Raw genomic sequence first — 24,336 nt, forward strand, 5'->3', positions numbered from 1 at the left:
TACTCTGCATTCCTGTTACTCCTTTCAAAGTGAATCACCTCACACCTTTCCACATTAAACTCCACTTGCCGCCTCTCAACCCAGCTCTGCAGCTTATCTATGTCCCTCTATAACCTACAACATCCTTTGGCACTATCTACAACTCTACCACCTTAATGTCATCTGCAAATTTATTGACCCGTCCTTCTATGCTCTCATTCAGGTCATTTATAAAAATGACAAAGAACAGTGGACCCAAAACAGATCCTCATGGTGCACAATAGTAACTAAACTCCAGGATGAACATTTCCCATCAACCACCACTCTCTGTCTTCTTTCAGCTAGTCAATTTCTGAGCCAAACCGCTAAATCAGCCTCAATCCCATGCCTCTCTATTTTGTACAATAGCCTATCGTGAGGAACCTTATCAAACACCTTACTGAAATCCATATATACCACATCAACTACTTTATCCTCATCCACCTGTTTGATCACATTCTCAAAGAACTCAATTAGATTTATGAGGCATAACCTACCCTTCACAAAACGGTATTGACTATCCCTAATCAACCTATTCCTTTCTAGATGATTATAAATCCCATCTCTTATAACCTTTTCCAACACTTTACCCACATTCAAAGTAAGGCTCACTGGTCTATAATTACCAGGGTGTCTCTATTCCCCTTCTTGAACAAGTGAACAACATTTGTTATCCTCCAGTCTTCTGGCCCTCTTCCTGTAGACAATGACAACATAAAGATCCAAGCCAGAGGCTCAGCAATCTTTTCCCTGGCTTACCAGAGTATCTTAGGATAAATCACGTCCGGCCCAGGGGACTTGTCTATTTTCAAACTTTCCAGAATTGTTAACACCTCCTCCTTGTAGCCTGTATCTTAGTATTCTCCTCGACAACATTGTCTTTTTCTTGTGTGAATACTGATGAAAAATATTCATTTAGCACTTCCCCCTATCCCTTCTGTCTCCACGCACATCTTCCACTACTGTCCTTGATTGGCCCTAATCTTAATATAGTTATTATTTTATTCCTGATATACCAATAAAAAGCCTTAGGTTTTCCTTGATCCTATCCACCAACGACTTCTCATATCTCCTCCTGGTTCTTCTTAGCTCTCTTTTTAGGTCTTTCCTGGCTAACTTGTAACTCTCAAGTGCCCAAACTGAGCCTTCACATCTCGTCCTAACATAAGCCTTCTTCCTCTTGACAAGAGATTCAACTCCTTTAGTAAACCATGGCTCCCACGCTCGACAACTTCCTCCCTGCCCAACCGGTACATACTTATCAAGCACCCGCAGTAGCTGGTCCTTGAATAAGCTCCACATTTTAGTTGTGCCCATCCCCAGCAGTTTCCTTCCCCATCCTATGCATCTTAAATCTTGCCTAATTGCATCGTAATTGCCTTTCCCCCAGTTATAACTCTTGCCTTGCATTATATACCTATCCGTTTCCATTGCTAAAGTAAACATAACCGAATTGTGGGCACTATCCCCAAAGTGCTCACTTACCTCCAAATTCAAAACCTGGCTGGGTTCATTACCCAGTACCAAATCCAGTGTGGCCTCACCCCTTGTTGGCCTGTCTACATACTGTGTCAGGTAACCCTCTTGCACACATAGGACAAAAACTGACCCATCTAAAGTATTTGAACTACAGTATTTCCAGTCAATATTTGGAAAATTAAAGACCCCAGAACAACCACCCTGTCAGTCTCGCTCCTGCTGAGAATCATTTTTGCTATTATTTCCTCTACATCTCTGGAACTATTCAGAGGCCTATAGAAAACTCCCGACATGGTGACCTCTCCTTTCTTGTTTCTAACCTCAGCCACACTACCTCAGTAGATGAATCCTCAAATGTTCATTCTGCAACCGTAATATTGTCCTTGACTAACAATGCCACACCACTCCCTCTTTTACCAGTTGAGTGGTTGGAAGACAGTCTGCTTGATTTAGGAGTGTATTTGGATCAAGGGTTAGCTTGGTCAAGTCAGATCATGGGGGCAGCATGGGACAGTGGTGTTAGATAGTTGTGTATTTCAAGTCGGTGAAATGGTTAGCTGCTCAGGCAGGTTAGTCGAGTGGTTCATGGAGTGAATTGAGGGTTGGCAACTAGTCAATTGTGTTGCTTAGCTGAGTTAAATGGCTTACGCTAGGCATGCATTTATGTTACATTTCATAGATTAAGTCCCCCAGTCTGACTCAAGTCATCCTCCTAAGCACCAGGTCAGAGACAGTTACAGACAGTGTCACCAGTGAATTAGCCCAGTGAGAGTTTAAACTTCCTGGGTAAATTCCATGCATATCTGTGCATCAGCACTTCATAGGAACCTATGCTGATCACACAATGTTCATCTAATCATCTGATTTGGCCAAATCATTATTACACTGTATTGTTGATGTTTAGAGACTTCGTATCACTCTCTTTACAGTTTTAATTCCTCACTTATTCCATAGTTCTAACAATGGAGTCTTCACTGATAGCTTTTCCATAGTTCTGCCCTCTCTAAACTGTAATAGCCATCTTAATTAATGAGCTAACCCCTGCACCTCATACAGTTACCCTATCCCTATGTAACATGGAAGATTTAACTTCCATTGACCATTGGTGACTATTGTGACTTATTCTATAAACTGCACGACAGTCTCTATTTCATTCAATGTACTCCTTCTTTCTCTGTGTCAGCATATTAAATTCTTACTTCAGCAGGTCCAACCTAGCTTGCCCTGCTTCCCTCATGCTGTCTTTCTCAGATGATTGGGTTTACCACATTTTTAGCAGATCACGTACAATTTCTTCAGAACAGTTAGGAATGGCCATCAAAAGACCTTGTCAGTAATTTTCCTGTACCATGTAATAATTGAAAAATAAGTCTCTGCTGCAGTAACTTCAGTAATTTTAATATTTTATTCACCTTCAGGATATTTGCATGTCGGTACTGCTGACCATTGCCCATTGACGCATTTTATTTCTTCTGATCCTTCTCTCTCGAATCCTGCGTGACATCGATAAGTAACTGTTTGGGCATCACGGTCGTGTTTATCTGCGTTTTCTACTTTTGGTGAAGGTGGACAGTCTAAGCTCCTGTCTAGAAGACATTGAGAACCATTTAGTGATAGTTCTCTAAGATGAAAAAAGTACTTATGTTTGCTTTTAGACTTCAATTTTTGTGAAAATAACTGAACAAATTAGGCTGTTATTCCCATTTTCTGGATCAGTGGTGCTGGAAGAGCACAGCAATTCAGGCAGCATCCGAGGATTGCAAACCCATCATTTCAAAGTAATATAATGCAATCTATATCCAAATAAAATAATTCATTGTACATGGTAAATTATTTTTGTACTATTATCTAAACACAACAATTTCCTGGATAACAGTTAAATCAAATTGAAGACAAAAGTACACTGAATATTGAAGCTCTAACACAATATGCAAGACTGCACTAGTTAAAATGATTAGACCTGTGTAAATATAATTTGAAAAGAAGGAGGTTTGATTGAGTTTTTATATTGTATAACTGTTGCCCAACCTGAAAAGAAAAGATAGACAGGCAGGAGGCTGGAAGAACACATTGAGCCAGGCAGCATCAGAAAGTGGAGGAGTTGACATTTTGAGTATAACCCTTCTTCAGGACTGGGGGTGTGTGTGTACAGGGAGATGCAGATAAAGGGGGTGGTGGGGGCAGGGTGATGAAGTGGGGATAGGTGGAGTCAGGTAGCGAGTATGACCTGGTTGGTCAATGGCAGGAATGAATCCAGTTGGTGGCAGGGAGCCACCACAGGAGACGGCTGACTTAATCAAATGGAAATTCTGCTGCTAGATATCTTGATATTTTTGGCCTTGAAATTATTGGTGCTTTCATTCTAACTCCTCGAGTCATTGGGACAGTCATTATATAGAACTGGACAGCACAGGAACAGGCCCTTCAGCCCAAAATATTGTGTCGAACACCCCACCAAATTACACTAATCCCTTTTGCCTACCCTTGGTCCGTATCCCTCCATTCCTTTCATGTCCATGTTCTTATCTAAAAAACCCTTAAACAGCCCTATTGTACCTGTCCCCACCCCCACCCCCTGGCAATGTGTTCCACGCTCCTACCGTGCTCTGTGTAGGAAACTTGTCCCTCACACATCTCCAACAAACTTTAAATGCACCATCCCCAGTTTCAACTCTGGGGAAAAGATTCTGACCAACAACCCCGTCGGGGAATCTCAATTTTACAGACTTGTATCAAGTCTCCCCTCAGCTTCTGCACTCTGGAGAAAATAACCCGAGTTTTTCTAGCCTCTCCTTATCGCTCATCCAGGCAGCAACCTTGTAAACCTCTTCTGCACTCCCTCCAAAGCCTCCACATCCTTCCTGTAATATGGTGACCAGATCTGAACATAATATTCCAAGTGGAACCTAACCAAAGTCTTATAAAGCTACAACATGACATCCTGAATCTTGTAATCAATTTCCTGACCAATAAAGGCAAACATGCCATATGCCTTCTTTAGCATCCTATCTACTTATGTAGCCACTTTCAGGGAGCCATAGATTTGAACCCCAAGATCCCTCTATACACCAATGCTGTTCAGGGTCCTGCCATTAACTGTATGCTTTTCTTTAACAAAGTGCAATTCCTCTCACATACCCAGATTAAACTCCAGCTGCCATTTCTCTGCTCATATCTGCAACAGATCTACATTCCTCTGCATTCTTTACCAACCTTCTACATGAGCCACAACTCCATCGATATTTGTATCGTCTGCAAACTTACTAACCCATCCACTCACCTGCAGTTGACAAGAATGAGGCTGGGCATTGGCACAGTACAGGGAGTCCTTCAGCTTCTGCATAAGGAGCACTATCTCAATGGGTATCAGGAAGTGACAAGTAATATTTTTGCCACCCAACTGCCAAGCAATGACCATCTCCAATAAGAGACAATCTAACCACCGTCCCTTGACATTCAATGGCATTTCAATCATCTGCAGGACGCACTGCAGGAATTCACCAAAGCTCCTCAGACAGCACCTTCCAAACCCATCTGGAAGGACAGGGGGCAGCAGATACGCAGGAACACCAACCCCTGCAAGTTTTCCTCCAAGCCCCTCACCATCCTGACTTGGAAAATTCTCACTGTTCCTTCAGTGTCACATAGCCAAATCCCTGGGATTCCCTTCTCCAAGTGACTGATTGTCACAGAAACCCATTCTGATTCTTTAGGGAAGGAAATCTGCCATCCTTACCTCATCTGCTGACACTACATGTAATCTCAGACCCACAGGAACATGTTTGACTCTTATCTGTCCTCTGGGCAATTAGGCAGAACAAGAGATGCATGTGCTGCCAGCTCCCACAAGTGAATTAAAAAGGGGCATTGTACTTGTCCTTCGAGTAGCTCATGGACTGCAATGGTTCACAAAGGCAGGTCTCCACTACCTTCTCAAGGGGCAACTAGGGACAGGGCAATAAATGCTGGGCCTAGCCAATGAACCCATCAAACACAGGGCCCTAAATGACATTACGTCTGCAGATCTGGGAAGGGTATTTGGATTCTGGGAAGGAATGCAGTCACAGAGGCTGCAAGGGCTGGATTCTGATGAGAGATGAAATGAAATAGCCACACATTCCCAGCGAGGGACGGAAGCTGAACATAGAGTCATAAAGCATAGAAACAGCCCCTTGGGCCCACCATGTCTATGCTGACCAGCAAATAGCAAACTACACTAATCCCATTTATCTACACCTGGTCCAAAGCCTACTATGCAGAAGTGGGTACTGCAGATGCTGGAGAATAGAGTAGTGCTGGAAAAGGACAGCAGGTTAGGCAGTATCCAAGGTGCAGGAAAAATTGATGTTTTGGGCAAAAGCCCTTTATCAGGAATGAGCCCTGCTCCTGCTCCTCGGATGCTGCTTGACTTGCTGTTCTTTTCCAGCACCACTATAATCTTGACCATTGCCTACTATATCTTGGCATTTTAGGTACTCATCCAAATGTTTTTAAAATGTTCTGAGTATCTGCCTCCACCATTCTCTCAGGTAGCACACGCCACATTTCTACCCCACTTTGGGTGAATTTGTTTTCCCCTTATGCTGCCTGGTCTAAGACAAGTCTGCCATGGGGAAAAGATTCTCATGATCTACTCTGTCTAGGCTTCTCAATTTTGTATTCCTCAATCAGATCCCCCGTCAGCTTCTGTTACTTCAAGGAAAACAAACCCAGTCTATCCGGTCTCTCCCCATAACTGAGACATTTCATCCTGGTGAATCTCCTCTGCACTCTCTCCACTGGAACCACGTCCTTCTGATAGTGGGGTGACCAGAACTGCACACAGTATTCCATCTTTAGCCTAACTAATGTTTTATATGGTTGTAATAAGATTTCCTTGCTTCTACGTTCTATGCCGCAGCTAATGAAGGTAAGCATCCCATATACTTTCATCACCACCATGTGTACCTGTGCTGACACGTTCAGGGATCTATGGACTTTTACAACAAGGTCCCTTTGTTTCTCAGTACTCCCTGGGACCCACCATTCATTGTGTGTATCCTTCCCACAATAGACCTCCACAAATGCATCACCTTGCATGTATTAGAATTAAATTTCATTCATCATTTCTCTGCCAAAGCTGCCAACTTATCAGTGGCAGACTGTAGCCTGAGACCACCATCTTCACTATCAACAACACCACCAATTTTTGCATCTGAAAACTTATGAATTATGCCTTTTTCAGTCACCTTCAAGTTGTTAATGTACTTAACAAACAGCAAGGGTCCTAGAACTGATCCCTGTGAGTGCACCACCTAGTCACAAGCTTACAGTCTTTTAGATGAACCTTCCATGTGGGACCTTGTCAAAGGCCTTACTGAAGTCCATGTATACCACATCAACTGCACTACCCTCATTATTACAGTAACCTTTTAAAAAAAATTCAATTAAATTAGTAATAGAGTTGAGAAGTATTTGCTTAAGACTTTGCTCACAACCATTAGCTCAATGCAGGAGTCAATAATCTTTATCTGGCAATCCTCTTACTCTATATTACAAAATACCTCAGGGTTTCCTTGAACTCATCTTCCAAAGATATCTCATGGCCCCTCTTTGCTCTCCATCTTAATTTCCTTTCTAAGGCACCTCCTGCACTCTCTGTACTTTTGAAAGGCCTCCCCTCTTTTTAGTGAGATAAACTTCCTCCTTTTTCTTTAACAAACTCTTCATATCTCTTAACATCTTTGGCTCCCTGAACTTGCTGTCCTTTCCCATCACACTGAGAAGAATATGCTGTCCCTGAGTCTTCACTACAGTACTTTTAAAAGACTCCCACTTTCCAAATATAGACTTACCTTCAAGTAATGCTCCCACTCTGTTTGCCAGACCCTGCCTAATGATAATGCCATCCGCCAACTAAGATATTTAACTTCTGCACTATCCTTATCACTTTCCATATTGAAACTTGAAACTTAGAGTGATGATCACTATCCCCAAATACTCACTCACTAAAACTTCAACCACTTGACTGGTTTCATTACCTAGGATTAGGTCTAGCACTGCCCCATTGCTAGTGCGACCAGCTACATATTGACAGCATGTTCTCCTGGATGCACTTTAAAAATTCTATCCCATCTAATTCTTTCATTCTAAGGTGATCCCATGTGCATGTTAGCAAAGTTGAAATCACCTCCAACTATATTCCTGTTTCTCTCACATCTTTCTGTGATTTGCCTGCAAATCTGATCCTCTATCTCCCTCACACTGTTGGGGAGCCTGTAATGTAATCACAGCACAGTAATTACCCTTTTCTTTATATCTAAAATCTACTCAAGTGGCTTCACTTGAAGGCCCTTCTAGGACATTCTCCCTAATGGCTGCAGTGATGGCTTCCTTTATCAATAATGCAATGCCCCCACCTCTCTTACTGGGAATGGTCACAGGGGCCTCCTGCACTGCCTACCCATGCTTACTAGTCTTCCTGGTGGTCACCCATCGTTTTTCCACCTGCGTAGCCATTAGTGGTGGTTTGATCAACTCACTAAAGGTGATATCCATAATATCCTCAGCATCGTGGATGCTTCACAATGAGTCTATCTGCAGCTCCAGCCACTCCAAGCGGTCAATGAGGAGCTGGAGCTAATTAGCGCTTCCTGTGGGGAACATTGGAACTTGCAGAGATCAACTGCAGGATTACTTACCAAATTAGTTAGCATCCTATAAGTAATAAGTGACAGTTCAAACATTCACCTGCCTCTCAACATTTTCGTCTCATGCTCAGTGTGAAGTCAGAATTCTAAACAAGCTTGTCTCATATCACAGTTCCTAGAATAACGTACTATAAGATTAACGAACGGTAATTACAGTGTTGCCCACTGCAGACCATGTAAAAATAATTAAGCTGCTGCTTAAAAATGGTCCATGAGAGCTTTTATTTTTAAATTGAGGACTAAGGCATCTCATTGTATTTTATATAGCTGAAGGGTCTCCACTCGATAATTGAGATGTAATTTGAAGAAACAATCCTGCAAGAATGACCGCAGCCATTAAGATTTGAGGCTATGCCATTGATATAATTCTATGTCACACCTATCCAATCAATTAAGTGATGTGACACAACCACAGAATGGTGCAGAGACTTAGCAGGTTTGGCACCTACGGTGACAGAAAGAGTTTAATAGTTCGAGTCTGGTACGACTCCTCTTTAGGAAACCTTCATGGATTAAAGTGATTTTCAAAGGCACAAATACTGACCTAAAATGGCTGCTGTGATCACCTGACCCCTTGTCCTTCTGGTCCCCTCCCTCACTTCTCCTTTACTAGTCCATTGATGCCTACATCTGTGCCATTTCTGCTTGTGTCCTGAACTCGAAAGTTTGACTGACTTTGCTTCCAACTGCTACTCCTCCCTCTTCTTCATCATATGGCCCATCTTTGTCTCTCACATTCTCATTCTTGACTTTTCTGTCTTCATTTTTCAGGATAGGCTCTTAACCAATATTCTCTTTAAGTTCACTGATTCAGATAGGTATCTCAATAACAATTCCTCGTGCCATGCTTAACACTTCTGGCATGCCTTTCTTTCTTTCTCGTCAATTAAAGATGCTCCTTGCCACACCTCTACCTCACCTGCCCCACATTGATTTCCAGGACCCTTGATCATATGCACTCTACTTTACACAGTTCTGCTCTTGCCCCATCCCATTCCCTCTGAGGAGCTGGACTGTCTTCTCCTTGTCCAGACCTTACACTCCATCAGCTTTCATGAAAAGTTCATCCACTTTACTAACACCTTCCACCCCAACCTCAAATTTACCTGGACCGTCTCAGACTCCTCCCTCCCCTTCCTAGACCTCTCCATCTTTATCTCAGACGACCGACTCAACACAGACGTATACTATAAACCAACTGACTCCCACAGCTACCTAGATTACACTTCTTCCACCCTGCCCCCCCCCCGTAAAAACGCCATCCCATATGCCCAATTCCTTCGCCTTCGCCGCATCTGCTCCCAGGAGGACCAATTCCAATACCGAACAACCCTGATGGCCTCCTTCTTCAAAGACCGCAATTTCCCCTCAGATGTGGTTGACGATGCTCTCCACCGTATCTCCTCCACTTCCCGCATGTCCACCCTTGAACCCCGCCCCTCCAATCGCCACCAGGACAGAACCCGACTAGTCCTTACCTACCACCCCACCAACCTCCAGATACATTGGATCATCCTTTGTCATTTCCGTCACCTCCAAACGGACCCCACCACCAAGGATATATTTCCCTCCCCACCCCTATCAGCGTTCCAGAAAGACCACTCCCTCTGTGACTCTCTTGTCAGATCCACACCCCCCACCAACCCAACCTCCATTCCCAGCACCTTCCCCTGCAACTGCAAAAAATGCAAAACTTGCACGCACACCTCCCCCCTTACTTCCCTCCAAGGCTCCAAGGGATCCTTCAATATCCATCAGAAATTCACCTGCACCTCCACACACATCATTTACTGCATCCGCTGCACCCAATGTGGCCTCCTATACATTGGGGAGACAGGCCGCCTACTTGCGGAACGTTTCAGAGAACACCTCTGGGACAACCGCACCAACCAACCCAACCACCCCGTGGCTGAACACTTTAACTCCCCCTCCTACTCCGCCAAGGACATGCAGGCCCTTGGCCTCCTCCATCGCCAGACCATGGAGGAAGAACGCCTGGAGGAAGAACGCCTCATCTTCCGTCGAGGAACTCTCCAACCATAAGGGATGAATTCAGATTTCTCCAGCTTCCTCATTTCCCCTCTCCCCAACTTTTCTCAGTCCCAACCCTCAGACTCAGCACCGCCTTCTTGACCTGCAATCTTCTTCCCGACCTCTCCGCGCACACCCCCTCTCCGGCCTATCACCCTCACCTTAACCTCCTTCCACCTATCGCATTCCCAACGCTCCTCCCCAAGTCCCTCCTCCCTACCTTTTATCTTAGCCTGCTTGGCACACCCTCCTCATTCCTGAAGAAGGGCTTATGCCCGAAACGTCGATTCTCCTTCTCCTTTGATGCTGCCTGACCTGCTGCGCTTTTCCAGCAACACATTTTTAAGCTCTGATCCCCAGCATCTGCAGTCCTCACTTTCTCCTATTCAACAGGTCATCTAATGACATCTGCCATTTGCAATGTGATTCCAGCACTAATCACAACATTCCTTCCCAGTCAGCCTTTTAAATTTGACCACTCCCTTCAAAACCCTGGTCTATACATAACCAAACACATAAACTCTGCCATTGTTCAGTTTTATTTTTATAATTTGTTTCTTATTGCCTTTACTTTGAATTTCGATGGCAGGTATCCTGCCATTCACATCCCTTCTACACATATTGTTTCTTTATTTGTTCCATTAACAAAACTTCCTGACGTGGGGTGTCTGAACCTGAAACTTCAACTATTTTCTCTCCAAAGGTGCTGCCAGGCCTGTTGGGTTTCTCCAGCAATTTCTGTTTTCGTTTCAGATCTTCAGCATCTGCAATTTTTTTGCTTGATCCTCAGTTTTCAATCCTTTGGCGACACTGAACCTTTTGCTATTTAACCTGTCCTGCCTTTGACCCAATCAAAAACATTTATTTTTGTCCATGTGTGCACCCTCCTTGCCCCAACCCTGCTTTTTAACTTGTTCAAAATCTAATATCATATCTAACTTTTCTCAATTCTACTGAAAGGTCACAGATGTTCGCTGTTCTTGACTCCACAGATGTGGGTGGACCCATTGAGTATTTCCGGCATTTTTATTTTTATGTAGTGGAAAGACAGTAATATTGGGTGTGGAGGACAGAGCAACCTAAGATTTTTAAGCTTTGACTGGAAGTAATAAAAAAACTTCATTTTATCTTGTTAGCAAAGAAAGCATAGAGAGATTTCACATAGGTGCTAAAAATCATGGGAGACCAGGATGTAGGAAATAGGGAGAAACCACCCCCATTAACGAAAATATTGAGAACTGAGGATCAAACAGAGAATTGTGGATGCGAAAGACCTGAAACAAAAACAGAAATTGCTAGAGAAACTCAGCATGTTTGGAGAGAAAATTATTAAAGTTTCAGGTTCAGTCACCCTATGTCAGAAAGTTTTGATTTCTGTTTTTGGTTGATAATTGATGATTGGCAGAAGAAGCAACAGTGGCAGGAGGATACTGGTTAGTCAACTAGTGCCTAGAACCCGGAATACACCACCTGAGAATATGGTTCAAGTAGATTCAACCATGGACTTCAGAGTGAATTGGATCATTATCTGAATGGGGGGAAAAATGACCCAACTATGGTTTAAACGCAAGGGTATGGCACTAGGTGAATTGTTCTTCCATTTAGCTGGCACAGATACAGAGCTGTGAATGTGTGTGAATTCTGTGTTGTAACCATTCTGTGATTCAGTGAGATATAAGCTGCTGTTAATCATTGATTTTATTAGGATTAAAAGCAATGCAGATGAAAAGATTCTGATGGGAGTTGTGTATGGGCTTCCTAGCAGTAGTCAGGATGTGTGGAAGAAAATAACTCAGAATATAAAAGATGCATGTAAGAAAAGAACGATTACAATAATCATGGGGGACTTCAAAATGCAGGTTGACTGGAAAGATCAGATTGGTAGCAAATCCCAAGAAAATAAATTTGTAGAATGTCTAAATTTTATTGGAGCAGCTTGTGGTAGAGCCCATTAGGGAACAGACAATTCTGGATTTGGTGATCTGTAATGAGGCAGACTTGATTAGGGAGCTTAAGGTGAAGGAACCCCTAGGGGACAATGGCCATAATATGATAAAATTTGTGCTGCAGTTTGAGAGGGAGAAGCTCGAATCAGATGTAACAGTATTACAATTGAGTAAGATTAACTACAGAAACATGAGGAAAGATGTTCGCCGAGCTGGGAATTTGTGTTGCAGACGTTTCGTCCTCTGTCTAGGTGACATCCTCAGTGCTTGGGAGCCTCCTGTGAAGCGCTTCTGTGATCTTTCCTCCGGCATTTGTAGTGGTTTGTACCTGCCGCTTCCGGTTGTCAGTTCCAGCTGTCCGTTGCAGTGGCCGGTATATTGGGTCCAGAAGTGACAACCGGAAGCGGCAGATTCAAACCACTACAAATGCCGGAGGAAAGGTCACAGAAGCGCTTCACAGGAGGCTCCCAAGCACTGAGGATGTCACCTAGACAGGGGACGAAACGTTAGCAACACAAATTCCCAGCTCGGCGAACAGAACCACAACAATGAGCACCCAAGCTACAAATCTTTTCACAAACTTTGAACATGAGGAAGGAACTGGCCAGAGTTGATTGGAAGGCGTGCCTAACAATGAAAATGGTGGAGCAGCAATGGCAGGGGTACTGGGGATAATCGGGAGGCACAGTCGAAACTTTTACCAAGAAAGAAGAGGCGAGGATGAGGCAAATATGACTGAGAAGGGAAGTCAGGGACAACATAAAAACTAAAGAAAAAACATACAGGGTGGTGAAGATAAGTGGGAAGCCAGAAGCTTGGGAAGCCTTTAAGAACCAACAGTTGGATAATTTAAAAAAGCAATAAAAGTGGAGAAAACGAAATTTGAGAGTAAGCTAGTTAGTAAGATAAAACAAGACTGAAAGACCTCTTTAAAGTTATCTAAAATGTAAGAGAGAGGCAAAGCGAACATTGTTGGACCCCTGAAAAATGAGGCTAGTGAAGCAGTAATAGGGGAGAAAGTGAGGTCTGCAGACGCTGGAGATCAAAGCTGAAACTTTATTGCTGGAACAGCACAGCAGGTCAGGCAGCATCTAGGGAACAGAAGATTCGACGTTTCGGGCACATGCCCTTCTTCAGGAATGAGCAGAGAGTGTTCAGCAGGAGAAGATAAAAGGTAGGGAGGAGGGACTTGGAGGAGGGGCTTGGAAATGTGATAGGTGGAAAGAGGTCAAGGTGAAGGTGATAGGTCGGAGTAGGGTGGAGGCGGAGAGGTCAAGAAGAAGACTGCAGGTCAGGAAGGCGGTGCCGGGCTGGAGGGATTCGGCTGAGACAAGGTGGGGGGAGGGGGGATGAAGAAACTGGTGAAGTCCAAGTTCATCCCCTGTGGTTGGAGGGTTCCCAGTCGGAAGATAAGACGCTCCTCCTCCGACCGTCGCGTTGTTGTGGTTTGGCGGTGGATGAGTCCAATGACCTGCATATCCTCGGTGGAGTGGGAGGGGGAGTTGAAATGCTGTGCTACAGGGTGATTGGTTGGTTCGTCCGGGTGGCCCAGAGGTGCTCTCTGAATCGCTCCGCAAGTAGGCGGCCTGTCTCCCCAATATAAAGGAGGCCACACCGGCTGCAGCGGATGCAGTAGATAATGTGGGTGGAGGTGCAGGTGAATCTGTGGCGGATATGGAAGTTTCCTTTGGGGCCTTGGAGAGAAGTGAGGGGGGAGGTGTGGGCGCAAGTGTTGCACCTCCTGCGGTTGCAAGGGAAGGTGCCGGGAGTGGAGGTTGGGTTGGTGGGGGGTATGGATCTGACAAGGGAGTCGCGGAGGGAGTGGTCTCTACGGAAAGCTGATAGAGGAGGGGAGGGAAATATATCCTTGGTGGTGGGGTCCGTTTGGAGGTGGCGGAAGTGACGGCGGATGATGCGCTGTACATGGAGATTGGTGGGGTGGTAGGTGAGGACCAGTGGGGTTCTGTCCTGGTGGCGGTTGGAGGGGCGGGGCTCAAGGGCGGAGGAGCGGGAAGTGGAGGAGATGCGGTGGAGGGCATCGTCGATCACGTCGGGGGGGAAATTGCGGTCCTTGAAGAAGGAGGCCGTCTGTGTTGTGCGTATTTTGAAATGGTCCTCCTGGGAGCAGATGCGGCGGAGACGAAGGAATTGGGAGAATGGGATGGCGTTTTTACAGGGGGCGGGGTGGGAGGAGGTGTAGCCCAGGTAGCTGTGGGAGTCGGTCGGTTTGTAGTAGATGTCCGTGTTGATTCGGTCTCTGAGATAGAAACAGAAAGGTCTAGGAAGGGGAGGGAGGAGTCCGAGACTGTCCAGGTGAATTTGAGGTCGGGGTGGAAGGTGTTAGTGTAGTGGATGAACTGTTCAACCTCCTCGTGGGAGCACGAGGTAGCGCCGATACAGTCATCAATGTAGCGGAGGAAAAGATGGGGGGTGGGGCCAGTGTAGTTGCGGAAGATGGATTGTTCCACATACCCTACGAAGAGGCAGGCATAGCTGGGGCCCATGCGGGTGCCCATGGCTACTCCTTTTGTTTGGAGAAAGTGGGAGGATTGGAAAGAAAAGTTGTTCAGGGTGAGGACCAGTTCAGTCAGTCGAAGGAGGGTGTCGGTGGAAGGGTACTGGGTGGTACGGCGGGAAAGGAAGAAGCGGAGTGCTTTGAGTCCTTCGTGATGGGGGATGGAGGTGTACAGGGACTGGATGTCCATGGTGAAGATGAGGCGTTGGGGACCGGGGAAGCGGAAATCCTGGAGGAGATGGAGGGCGTGGGTGGTGTCACGGACGTAGGTGGGGAGTTCTTGGACTAATGGGGACAGGACCGTGTCGAGGTAGGAGGAGATGAGTTCGGTTGGGCAGGAGCAGGCTGAGACGATGGGTCGTCCGGGGCAGTCAGGTTTGTGGATTTTGGGCAGGAGGTAGAAGCGGGCGGTGCGGGGTTGTGGTACTATGAGGTTGGAGGCGGTGGATGGGAGGTCCCCTGAGGTGATGAGGTTATGGACGGTCTGGGAGATGATGGTTTGGTGGTGGGGGGTGGGGTCATGGTCAAGGGGGCAGTAGGAGGAGGTATCTGCGAGCTGGCGTTTGGCCTCAGCGGTGTAGTGGTCGGTGCGCCAAACTACTACTGCGCCTCCCTTGTCAGCTGGTTTGATGGTGAGGTTGGGGTTGGAACGGAGGGAGTGGAGGGCTGTGCGTTCCGAGGGTGAGAGGTTGGAGTGGGTGGGAGGGGTGTGGGAGTTCAGGTAGCGGTTAATATCGCGGTGGCAGTTTGCAATAAAGAGGTCGAGGGCAGGTAGGAGGCCAGCACGGGGTGTCCAGGTGGACGGGGTGTGTTGGAGGTTGGAGAAGGGGTCGTCAGAGGGTGGGTGAGGGTCTTGATTGAAAAAGAAGGCACGGAGGCGAAGGCGGCGGAAGAATCGTTCAATGTCACTCCGTGTATTGAATTCATTGACCCGAGAACGTGTGGGAACGAAGGTGAGACCCCTCCTGAGGACTAATCTCTCATCCTCAGAGAGGGGCAGGTCCGGAGGGATGGTGAACACACAGCAGGGCGGGGAGCTAGGACCTGGTGTGGGACTGGAGCTGGATGTGGGGGCGGGGTTAGGCCTGGGGGCGGGGACAGAGGTCGGCGGGGGGCGGGGTTAGGCGCGGTGACGGAACTCGGCCGGGGGGCGGGGTTAGGCGAGGTGACGGAACTCGGCCGGGGGGCGGGGTTAGGCGTGGTGACGGAACGCGGCCGGGGGGCGGGGTTAGGCGTGGTGACGGAACGCGGCGGGGGGGCGGAGACACATGCGGCGATGTCCGAATGCAGGTCGCTGACGTCACTGGGGGTGGAAGTAGCTGCGGCGACCACGGAGACAGAGTTTTTCCCCATACTCGCGGAGGTTTCCAATCTGTTGGCGATTGTCTTCATGACGATCGCAGAGCAGGTTGTCTGTGCGGCGATCCCGGAGGCGGTTGTTTGGGCCGCGATCATGAACGTTGCGAGGTCGGTGGGGGCGGAAGTGACGTCATCGTCTGCGGCGTCTGCGGCTATAGCCGCGGGCGCTGTAGCGGCCGCGTGTGTAATGGCGCCGGACTGGAGGCCGATGGAAGGTTCTGGAACAGTTGAGGAATCCGGAGTTTGGGGGTAAGTGCATGAAAGTTTTTGGTTTGGGGGTAAGTGCATGAAAGCAGTAATAGGGAACAAAGAAATGGCAGAGAAATAAGTTGGTACTTCTTGTCAGTTTTCACAGTGGAAGACACCAACACCATACCAGAAATTCAAGAAATCAGAGCAGAAGTGAGTGCAGCGATCTTCACTAAGGGAAAGGCGCTGGGGAAGCTGAGAGTTGTGAAGGTGGATAATCATCTGGACTAGATGGACTATAGTCCAGAGTTCTGAAGGAAAAGCTGAGGAGATTGTGGAGGCATTGCAGGTGATCTTTCAGGAATCACTGGAGTCAGGCAGGGTCCCAGTGGACTGGAAAATAGTTAAAATAATACTCCTGTTTTAAGAAGAGAGAGAGACAGAAGCCAGGAAACTATAGCCTGGCGCGCCTGACCTCAGCCATTTATAGAGGCCCTTATTAGGCTTATGGACTACTTGAAAGTGTGTAACAAAATGGGGCTGAGTCAGCACAGCTACATTAACAGCAGGTCATGCCTAACATAAGTGTTAGAATTCTTTGAGGAGGTCATGAGCAAGTTAGATAAAGGAGAGCCATGGAGGTGATCTATTTGGATTTTCAGAAGGTCTTTCACAAGGCGTGTACAGGAGGCTGCTAAATAAGATAAAAGCTCGTTGTGTTAGGGATAAGGTACTAGATTGGCTGACTGAAAGAAGGCAGAGAGCAGGCAAAAAGAGCCTTTTTCAGGATGGTAACTGATGACTAGTGGAGTTCCACAGGATGCCGTGTTGGGACCACAACTACTCAAGTTATACATTAACAATATGGACTAAGGAACTGAAGGCATTCTTGTTAAGTTTGCAGATGACATGAAGATAGCTGGAGGGAACGTTCAGGAAATGGGGAGAATGCAGAAGGACTTGGACATGCTGGGAGATTGGGCAAAGAAGTGGGCAGAGGGAGTACAATGTGTACAGTGTCATCTTGTGCACGTTGATAGGAAGATTAGAGGCAGAGAGTATTTTCCAAATGTGGAAAGGCTTCAGAAATCTGAAGCATAAAGGGACTTAGGAGTTTGAGTTTAGGATTTTCGTAAGGCTACCGTATAGGTTCAAGTGGCAGTGGGAAGGCAAATGTAATGTTCATATTCATTTCAAGAGTGTTAGAATACATGAGCAGAGATGTAAGGTTGAGGCTGTGTAAGCTCTGGTCAGATTGCATTTGGAATGTTGTGAGCAGTTTTAGGTCCTATATCTCAGGAAGGATGTGCTGGCCTTGGAGGGGGTCCAGAGGAGGTTTACATGAATGATCCTGGGGTTGAAGGGCTTGTCATAGCAGCTGAGGACTCTAGGTCTGTAGTCAAAGTAGTTTGGAAGGATGAAGAGGGATCTGATTGAAAATTGCAGATCACTGAGAGGTCTGAACAGAGTGGATGTGGAGAAGATGTTTCCACAAGTAGAGGAGATTAGGACCTGACGGCACAGCCTCACAGTGAAGGGACGACTCTTTAAAACTGAGATGAGGAGGAATTTCTTTAGCTAGAGGATGGTGAATCTGTGGAACCCATTGTCACAGAGGGCTGCAGAGACCAGGTTATTGAATGTACTTGAAACAGAGATAGATAGGGTCTTGAATGGTAAGGGGATCAAGGGTTATGGGGAGATGGCAAAAGAATGGGGTTGAGAAACATATTAGTCTTGATTGAATGGTGGAGCAGACTCAATGGGCTGAATGGCCTAATTTTGTTCATATATCGTATTGTCTTCTGGGGAGGAAGAGAGGAGTATTTGTGAATAATTTAAATGTCACATTTGCCTGAAATAAGGTTTTATGAGTTCACACTCCAGATTATTGTTATTATCATCATTATTTTGTTCCAACTTGAATCTCAACAAATGGATATTGAATAATTCCAGAAACTGCTCAGAATGCCCAGATTAATGAATGATGTAACACATTATATCTTGTGCCAAATATTATATCTTCGAGGAGAAAGTGAGGACTGCAGATGCTGGAGATCAGAGCTGAAAATGTGTTGCTGGAAAAGCGCAGCAGGTCAGGCAGCATCCAAGGAACAGGAAAATGAACGTTTCGGGCATAAGCCCTTCTTCAGGAAGGGCTTATGTCTGATACGTCGATTCTCCTGTTCCTTGGATGCTGCCTGACCTGCTGCGCTTTTCCAGCAACACATTTTCAGCCCAAATATTATATCGGCATGTTGCGCATGTGCTGGCTCTTTCTGAGATTTCCAATTCGTCTAACACCTTGCCCTTCCCAAAGCCTCATGTTTCTTTGAACATTTAGCTAATTCTTTTTTGAAAGTTTCCTTTGATTCTGGTTCCATCACCCTTTCAGATAGTCCACACCGGAATATAGTTCGAAGCCATTCAGATGAAGGGTCTCTGGGCTCAAAACATCAGCTCTGTTTTTCTCTTTCCTCAGATGCTGCCAGACCTGCTGAGTTTCGTCAGCAATTTCTGTTTTTGTTCCAGATTACAACTCACTCTATTATAATGACATCACTGGTTCTTTGGTTAATTACCCTAAATCTGCCTTTGGTTGCTGACCCTTTTGCCAGTGGAAACAGTTTCTCCTTAATTACTCAATTAAAATCTTGAGCAAACTTTAAAGTTATTCTGTGTATATTGAGTCCAGGTCATTAATATATATCAAACAGAGCTGTATGTTTCTACAAACTTAATCTGGGGAACATCACGATAATTTCATTAGACTGAAAAGCAACTGTTCCACACAACTTTGCATTCTAAGACCCTAAGCAATTCTGGATCCATGCTGAGACTTGCCCTTTTAATCCTGTGGACCTTAAGTTGGTTAATAGTCAATAATGTAGTACTTTCCTAATTCCTTTTAGAAGTTAACAATCGTGATATCAGCCGTAGAACTCTCATCAATCCTTCCCCTTACTTCATTAAGATGCAGTTGGTTTGAACCCCTCGTCATAACCCTAACCCTAATATATTTCAAAGAAAAATATCCACTCCAAGGCTAGGCGTATGAGGCAGGCTGAGACTTTGAAATTTAAAAGATATGAGGGAATTAAAGGCCAGAGATGATAATTAAATGGGCAAGTTGAATTAATCTCATCATTTGATTTTTAAAGTGTTTATTTTCTTATTTGGAAGAAGACTTTAAAATTGGAATTGGCAATAAATAATATAGTACTTTGGGGTATTCACACAAAGCAGCTGTTATTTTGAGTCAGCAAGCGATCAACTCGCTGCAGAATAACCAGTTACTTAATTGCTCCAGTACCCTCAACACGTGTGGCTGACACCCCCCTTCAATTTCTAGTTAGTCAGGACAAGGATGTTGATGGTGAGAGATGTGATGAGACCTGGAAGTAAGGCACTGACTTTGGTAGTGCCGCAAAACAACACAGAGAAGCAGATGCAGCTAAGTGATCCATAAACAATAGATCAGGTCAAACCTCTGCAGTCATTCCACACCAAATCAAGGCCGAAATATTTGTGGACAAACAAAGGTTGAGCATCAAGGAGCAACCTCAATGATGGTACAACATGGTAGTTGATGGCATTGGTCACAAATGCATGAAATATCAGGATACATGAATAATGGGCATTTAAAAGTTTATAAAGTACTGTTGGACAGTTACCTTGATGTTGAATTATTTAATACCTTCTTATTAAATGACTACATAATCAGACAGGACCCAAATACAGTATTTAATCCTACATTTTTAAAGAAAGGCTTTATAATTAAACAGTCTACCTTATAATTTTTTTTTAACAAGTATCCATTGAATATTTTAAAAAATTGTGCTTACCAATGCAAACAGGTGCCTCTGGCCAACCTTTGGAAGTACAACTCACAGTGTTCTGTCCATAAAGTTCAAATCTACGAGTACAACGGTAGGTCACCCAGCTCCCTTCATCGTACTTTGCTCGGTCAGGACTATATCTTCCATTTGTTAATGGAGGTGGTTTTCCGCATCTCTGTTCTGTAAAGTATATGATCAAGTATATCTATGAGTAAATTGGACTAGTTTTCGATCGAATTCAACTAAAATATAGTAGTTGACTATGGAGAGACCATGTTATAGCATTTCACAACACATGGCTATGTTGTTCATATCCTTTCTGAAGACATGGCCCATTTTCTACCAGGTAGCCATATGCCTCTAAATGTTTGTTCCTGCGTACAGCTTGAATTGGTTTTCAGTGATATTTGGCTGTTTAATGCTCTCCAGTCTTGGTCAGGAAGTTCAACAGTATTATAAAACCTAAGTGGTTCATCAGTTGACATAGTGGTGAAGATTCCACTTCAGTATTTCATTAACTGTGAAGCGCCTTGTGTGGCCCTGAGGTCATAAACGATACTTGAAAATTGCGATTTCTTCTTTTCACAGAAATCAAACTGGTTAGAGCAGTCTAAACATTTTAAAGGTACTTTAGATTTTTGTATTTGACTTTCTAATGTGTTGAAGATATCCTTATTATCAGGAATGTTGGTCTAAAAGTAATGCCAAGATTTCCATCCTGTAATAATTAATAGTGTGGAAAGGTACAGTGCAAAACAAGTTCATGTTTAGTGGCAGAAATCTCTTCTCAAGGTAATATAAACACTTTGGTTATTCCCTGCACAAATGGATATAATAATATACTTCAGAGCACCTTATCAAGGCATGACAAGGCAGGTCCTTGTCAAATTCCCATGCCACACTGAATGAAGAAATAACATTATGTTTCATTACTATGAGTGTAACGGATCAGGAGTTCCTTCAATAACACTGCATTATTCTTTCTGACATTCTGTATAGATTACCTGCTCATAGATTTCGGGTGGAGAACACCATTGCTGAATTCCCTATGGTTTCAATGATTCTCTGAACATAACGCACTGGTAACAGCAATTTAAAAAAAAACTCAGGGAATTCAGCAACCTTCAATAGCTGCTGCACTGTCTCTGGAGGGAAAAGCAGCAGGTTAAGATCAACTTAAGGTTAAGAGTGGCAATCAAATGATGAGAGTCAAGAATTATAGGCCTCAGTGTCAGCTTGCTGGACTACATGAAAGACAGTGCAGGTCTGATTAATCATGTCCCTGGCTGAGTCAGATGCTGTTAGATGACTTATGCTCAGAAAGACTGGGTTCCAACCTCTTTCCAGTGGCCATCAAAGTCACAACTGCCTGTTACAGGGAGTAATGGGTGGCTTGTGTGGGCATATTCTAAAGACAAGGACTATATGCCAAAGAATGCACTAAAGCTTGGGGCAGCTGCTACCAAGGTACTTGGGAAAAGACCACTATTTGAGTTCTTCCTGCTGAAGGTAAATGGAGATCTGTTCAGTTATTGGACCCTCCCAGTGTCTCAAACATATATAAATATTAGTCTTGCATGTGTAAAAGAAGTCTTGGTTTTGGGGATAGAGTCAAAGTCCAATGGCCCGTTTGTTTACTTGATATTCTACTGTACAGAACCGAACTGCATTTGTGACTGTGTATACGTACAAAGAGAATTTTATGAATAAAGTATATTTTTGAAATAAAAAAAGAATATGTGACTTGTGTAGTATATGCAAATGCAGTCATAGAGATGTACAGTGCAGAAACAGACCCTTTGGTCCAATTAATCCCTGCTGACCAGATATCCCAAATTAATTAGTCACATTTGCCAGCACTTGGCCCATATCCCTCTAAACCCTTCCTATTCATATACCCATCCAGATGCCTTTTAAATGTTACAATTGTACTAGCCTCCACCACTTCCTCTGGCAGCTCATTCCATACACGTACCATTGTGTGAAAAAGTTGCCCCTTAGTTCCATTTTAAATCTTTCCCCTCTCACCCTAAACCTATGCCGTCTGGTTCTAGACTCCCCTACCCCACGGAAAATATCTTGCCTATGTACCCTATCCATGCCCCTCGTGATTTTATAAACCTCTAAAAGGTCACCCCTCAGCCTCCGACTCTCCGGGGAAAACAGCCTCAGCCTATAGCTCAAACCTTCCAACCCTGACAATATCCTTGTAAATCTTTTCTGAATACTTTCAAGTTTCACAACATCCTTCCTATAGGAGGGAGACAAGAATTGCACACAATATTTCAAAAGTGGCCAAACCAATGTCCTGTACAACTGCAACATTACCTCCCAACCTCTACATTCAATGCTCTGGCCAAGAAAGAAAATCATTCTAATTGCCTTTTTCATTATCCGATCTACCTGAGACTCCACTTTCAGTGAACTGAATTTCAAAGTCTCTTCAAGCTATAAATACATTTGTGATCTTAGCAACACAATTTTCCCCAGAGCATATATCTTCAATGCTAGTCAAGCAGCTAGGGCATTAAGATTCGGCACCATCAGTAGCTTTCACCCAACTGCAGGACACTATTGACTGTAAGTGTCCTCTCACTAACTGGAAATGTTTGTGGACAGAAAGGTTTTCAGTCCCTGAATATTCAAGTCATTTATGATTACTGACCTTAATTTCTGGATGCCTGTGCCAATAATCTGGCAGCTGCCATGATTCTTATATACTAATGAACTCTCAAGTTCCTGCCTCCTTCAAAGGAGACAAGGGCAGCCCCTCTAAACAAGGCTCATGGCATCTTTAACATACCCTCAGGCGGAATAAAAATATAGGACTGCTCATATTTTGACCAGGGCCACAGTGGGACAGATCATGGGCCTCTTGAAGTTGAGATTTCAATGCTTGGACAACTGGTAGGGGCTTGCAGTATAGGCTAGAAAGGGTGTTCTGCATTATTATGGTCTGCCATGTCATTCAAAACTGGTGCTGACACTCTGTGGTTCATTATATGTCAGAAATATATCATAAAGTCAAGTTCTAGTTGAGGCAGATATCTTGAAGTTTATCAAAATCACAAACAATTTACGTGGCTAAAAATATCACAGACTTAGACAGAGTCTAGGTTCACTGCTTACCGATCATGCTGTGAATTACATACAGACAGCCCACGGATTGAGCAGATGGAGAAGCATTGAAGGAGAAGCAGATGCTGTTATACTGGAACTTTACTTGTCATATCCTAAAGATTCAGGCCTGTCTAGTCTGGGACCTCTGCCATAATTCAACAACTCCTCTTTTCCTATTAGAAAATGGGAAGCTTTCCTGATAACATGTAAAATGATGCATTGAAAATAGATGGTTGAAACTTAGCCAATAAAGAGTAAGTATCAGTCATGTCTAAAAGGCCACCGTGTACCTGTCAAGCTTCGGCAATCTGGTATTATTCCACCAGCAAAACAATAGACTCATAGAAACATAGAACACGAAACAGACTGTTCAGTCCATCTCGTCCATGCCGACCAGATATCCCAAATTTAACTTTTTCCATTTGTCTGCATTTGGCCCAAATCTCTCTAAAACTTTCCCATTCATGTAGCTATTCAAATTTCTCCTAAGTGTAATTTTACCCACCTCTACCACTGCCTCTGGCAGCTCACGACACATAGGCACCATCCTCCATTTGAAAAGGTTGCCTCTCAGGGCCCTTCTCACCTAAAACTTATACTCTCTAATTTTGGACTTCTATAGCCTGGGAAAAAGACCTTGGTTAGCCCCTTTAGCAATGCCCCTCACGAGTTTATAAACGTCCATGAGGTCACTCCTCAACCTCCGATGCTCCAGGGAATAAAGTCCCAGCCTATCCAGCCTCTCCTTATAACTCAAGCCCTCCAGTTTCAGCAACCTCCTTGTAAATATTTTGTGCAGCTTTTCAAGTTTAACAACGCTTTTCCAACAGCAGGGTGGTCAGAATTATACGCAGTATTCTAAAAATGGCTTCACCAATTCCCAAGCCATGCTATTCACAGCACACAGTGGATGATTGTCTCTCCCTTGTACAGACAACCCTATTTTCTCATCTTAGTCAATATGGTAGAGAGAAGAGATGTTCTTTTCCCAATGTACTCCTACAGCGGGTCAAGCCACCAGATCCAACCAATCTGGAAACTATTGCAGCACATTTATATAAATGATTTGGATGAGAATTTAGGAGGCAGGGGTGTAAGTTTATGGATGACGCCAAGATTGGTGTATAGTGGAGAGTGAAGAAGGTTATCTG

The 24,336-nt window shown here is 44.6% G+C and overlaps 1 protein-coding gene across 1 annotated transcript in view; it reads right to left on the bottom strand.

Moving 5' to 3' along the window:
• LOC122554561 (complement factor H-like) overlaps positions 1-24,336 on the bottom strand; it is a 97,702-nt gene that overhangs the window by 27,862 nt on the left and 45,504 nt on the right. The window contains exons 10-11 of the mRNA XM_043699802.2: positions 20,072-20,245; positions 2,910-3,083 (exon numbers count right to left, since the gene is read on the bottom strand). Coding sequence (XP_043555737.2) covers positions 2,910-3,083; positions 20,072-20,245 — 348 coding nt within the window. The remainder of the gene's footprint in view (positions 1-2,909; positions 3,084-20,071; positions 20,246-24,336) is intronic.

The sequence above is a fragment of the Chiloscyllium plagiosum genome, unplaced genomic scaffold (genome assembly GCF_037043375.1).
Source record: "Chiloscyllium plagiosum isolate Xiang-an unplaced genomic scaffold, Cpla_swu_hap1 HiC_scaffold_9, whole genome shotgun sequence".
In the NCBI taxonomy this organism is placed as follows: Eukaryota; Metazoa; Chordata; class Chondrichthyes; order Orectolobiformes; family Hemiscylliidae; genus Chiloscyllium; species Chiloscyllium plagiosum.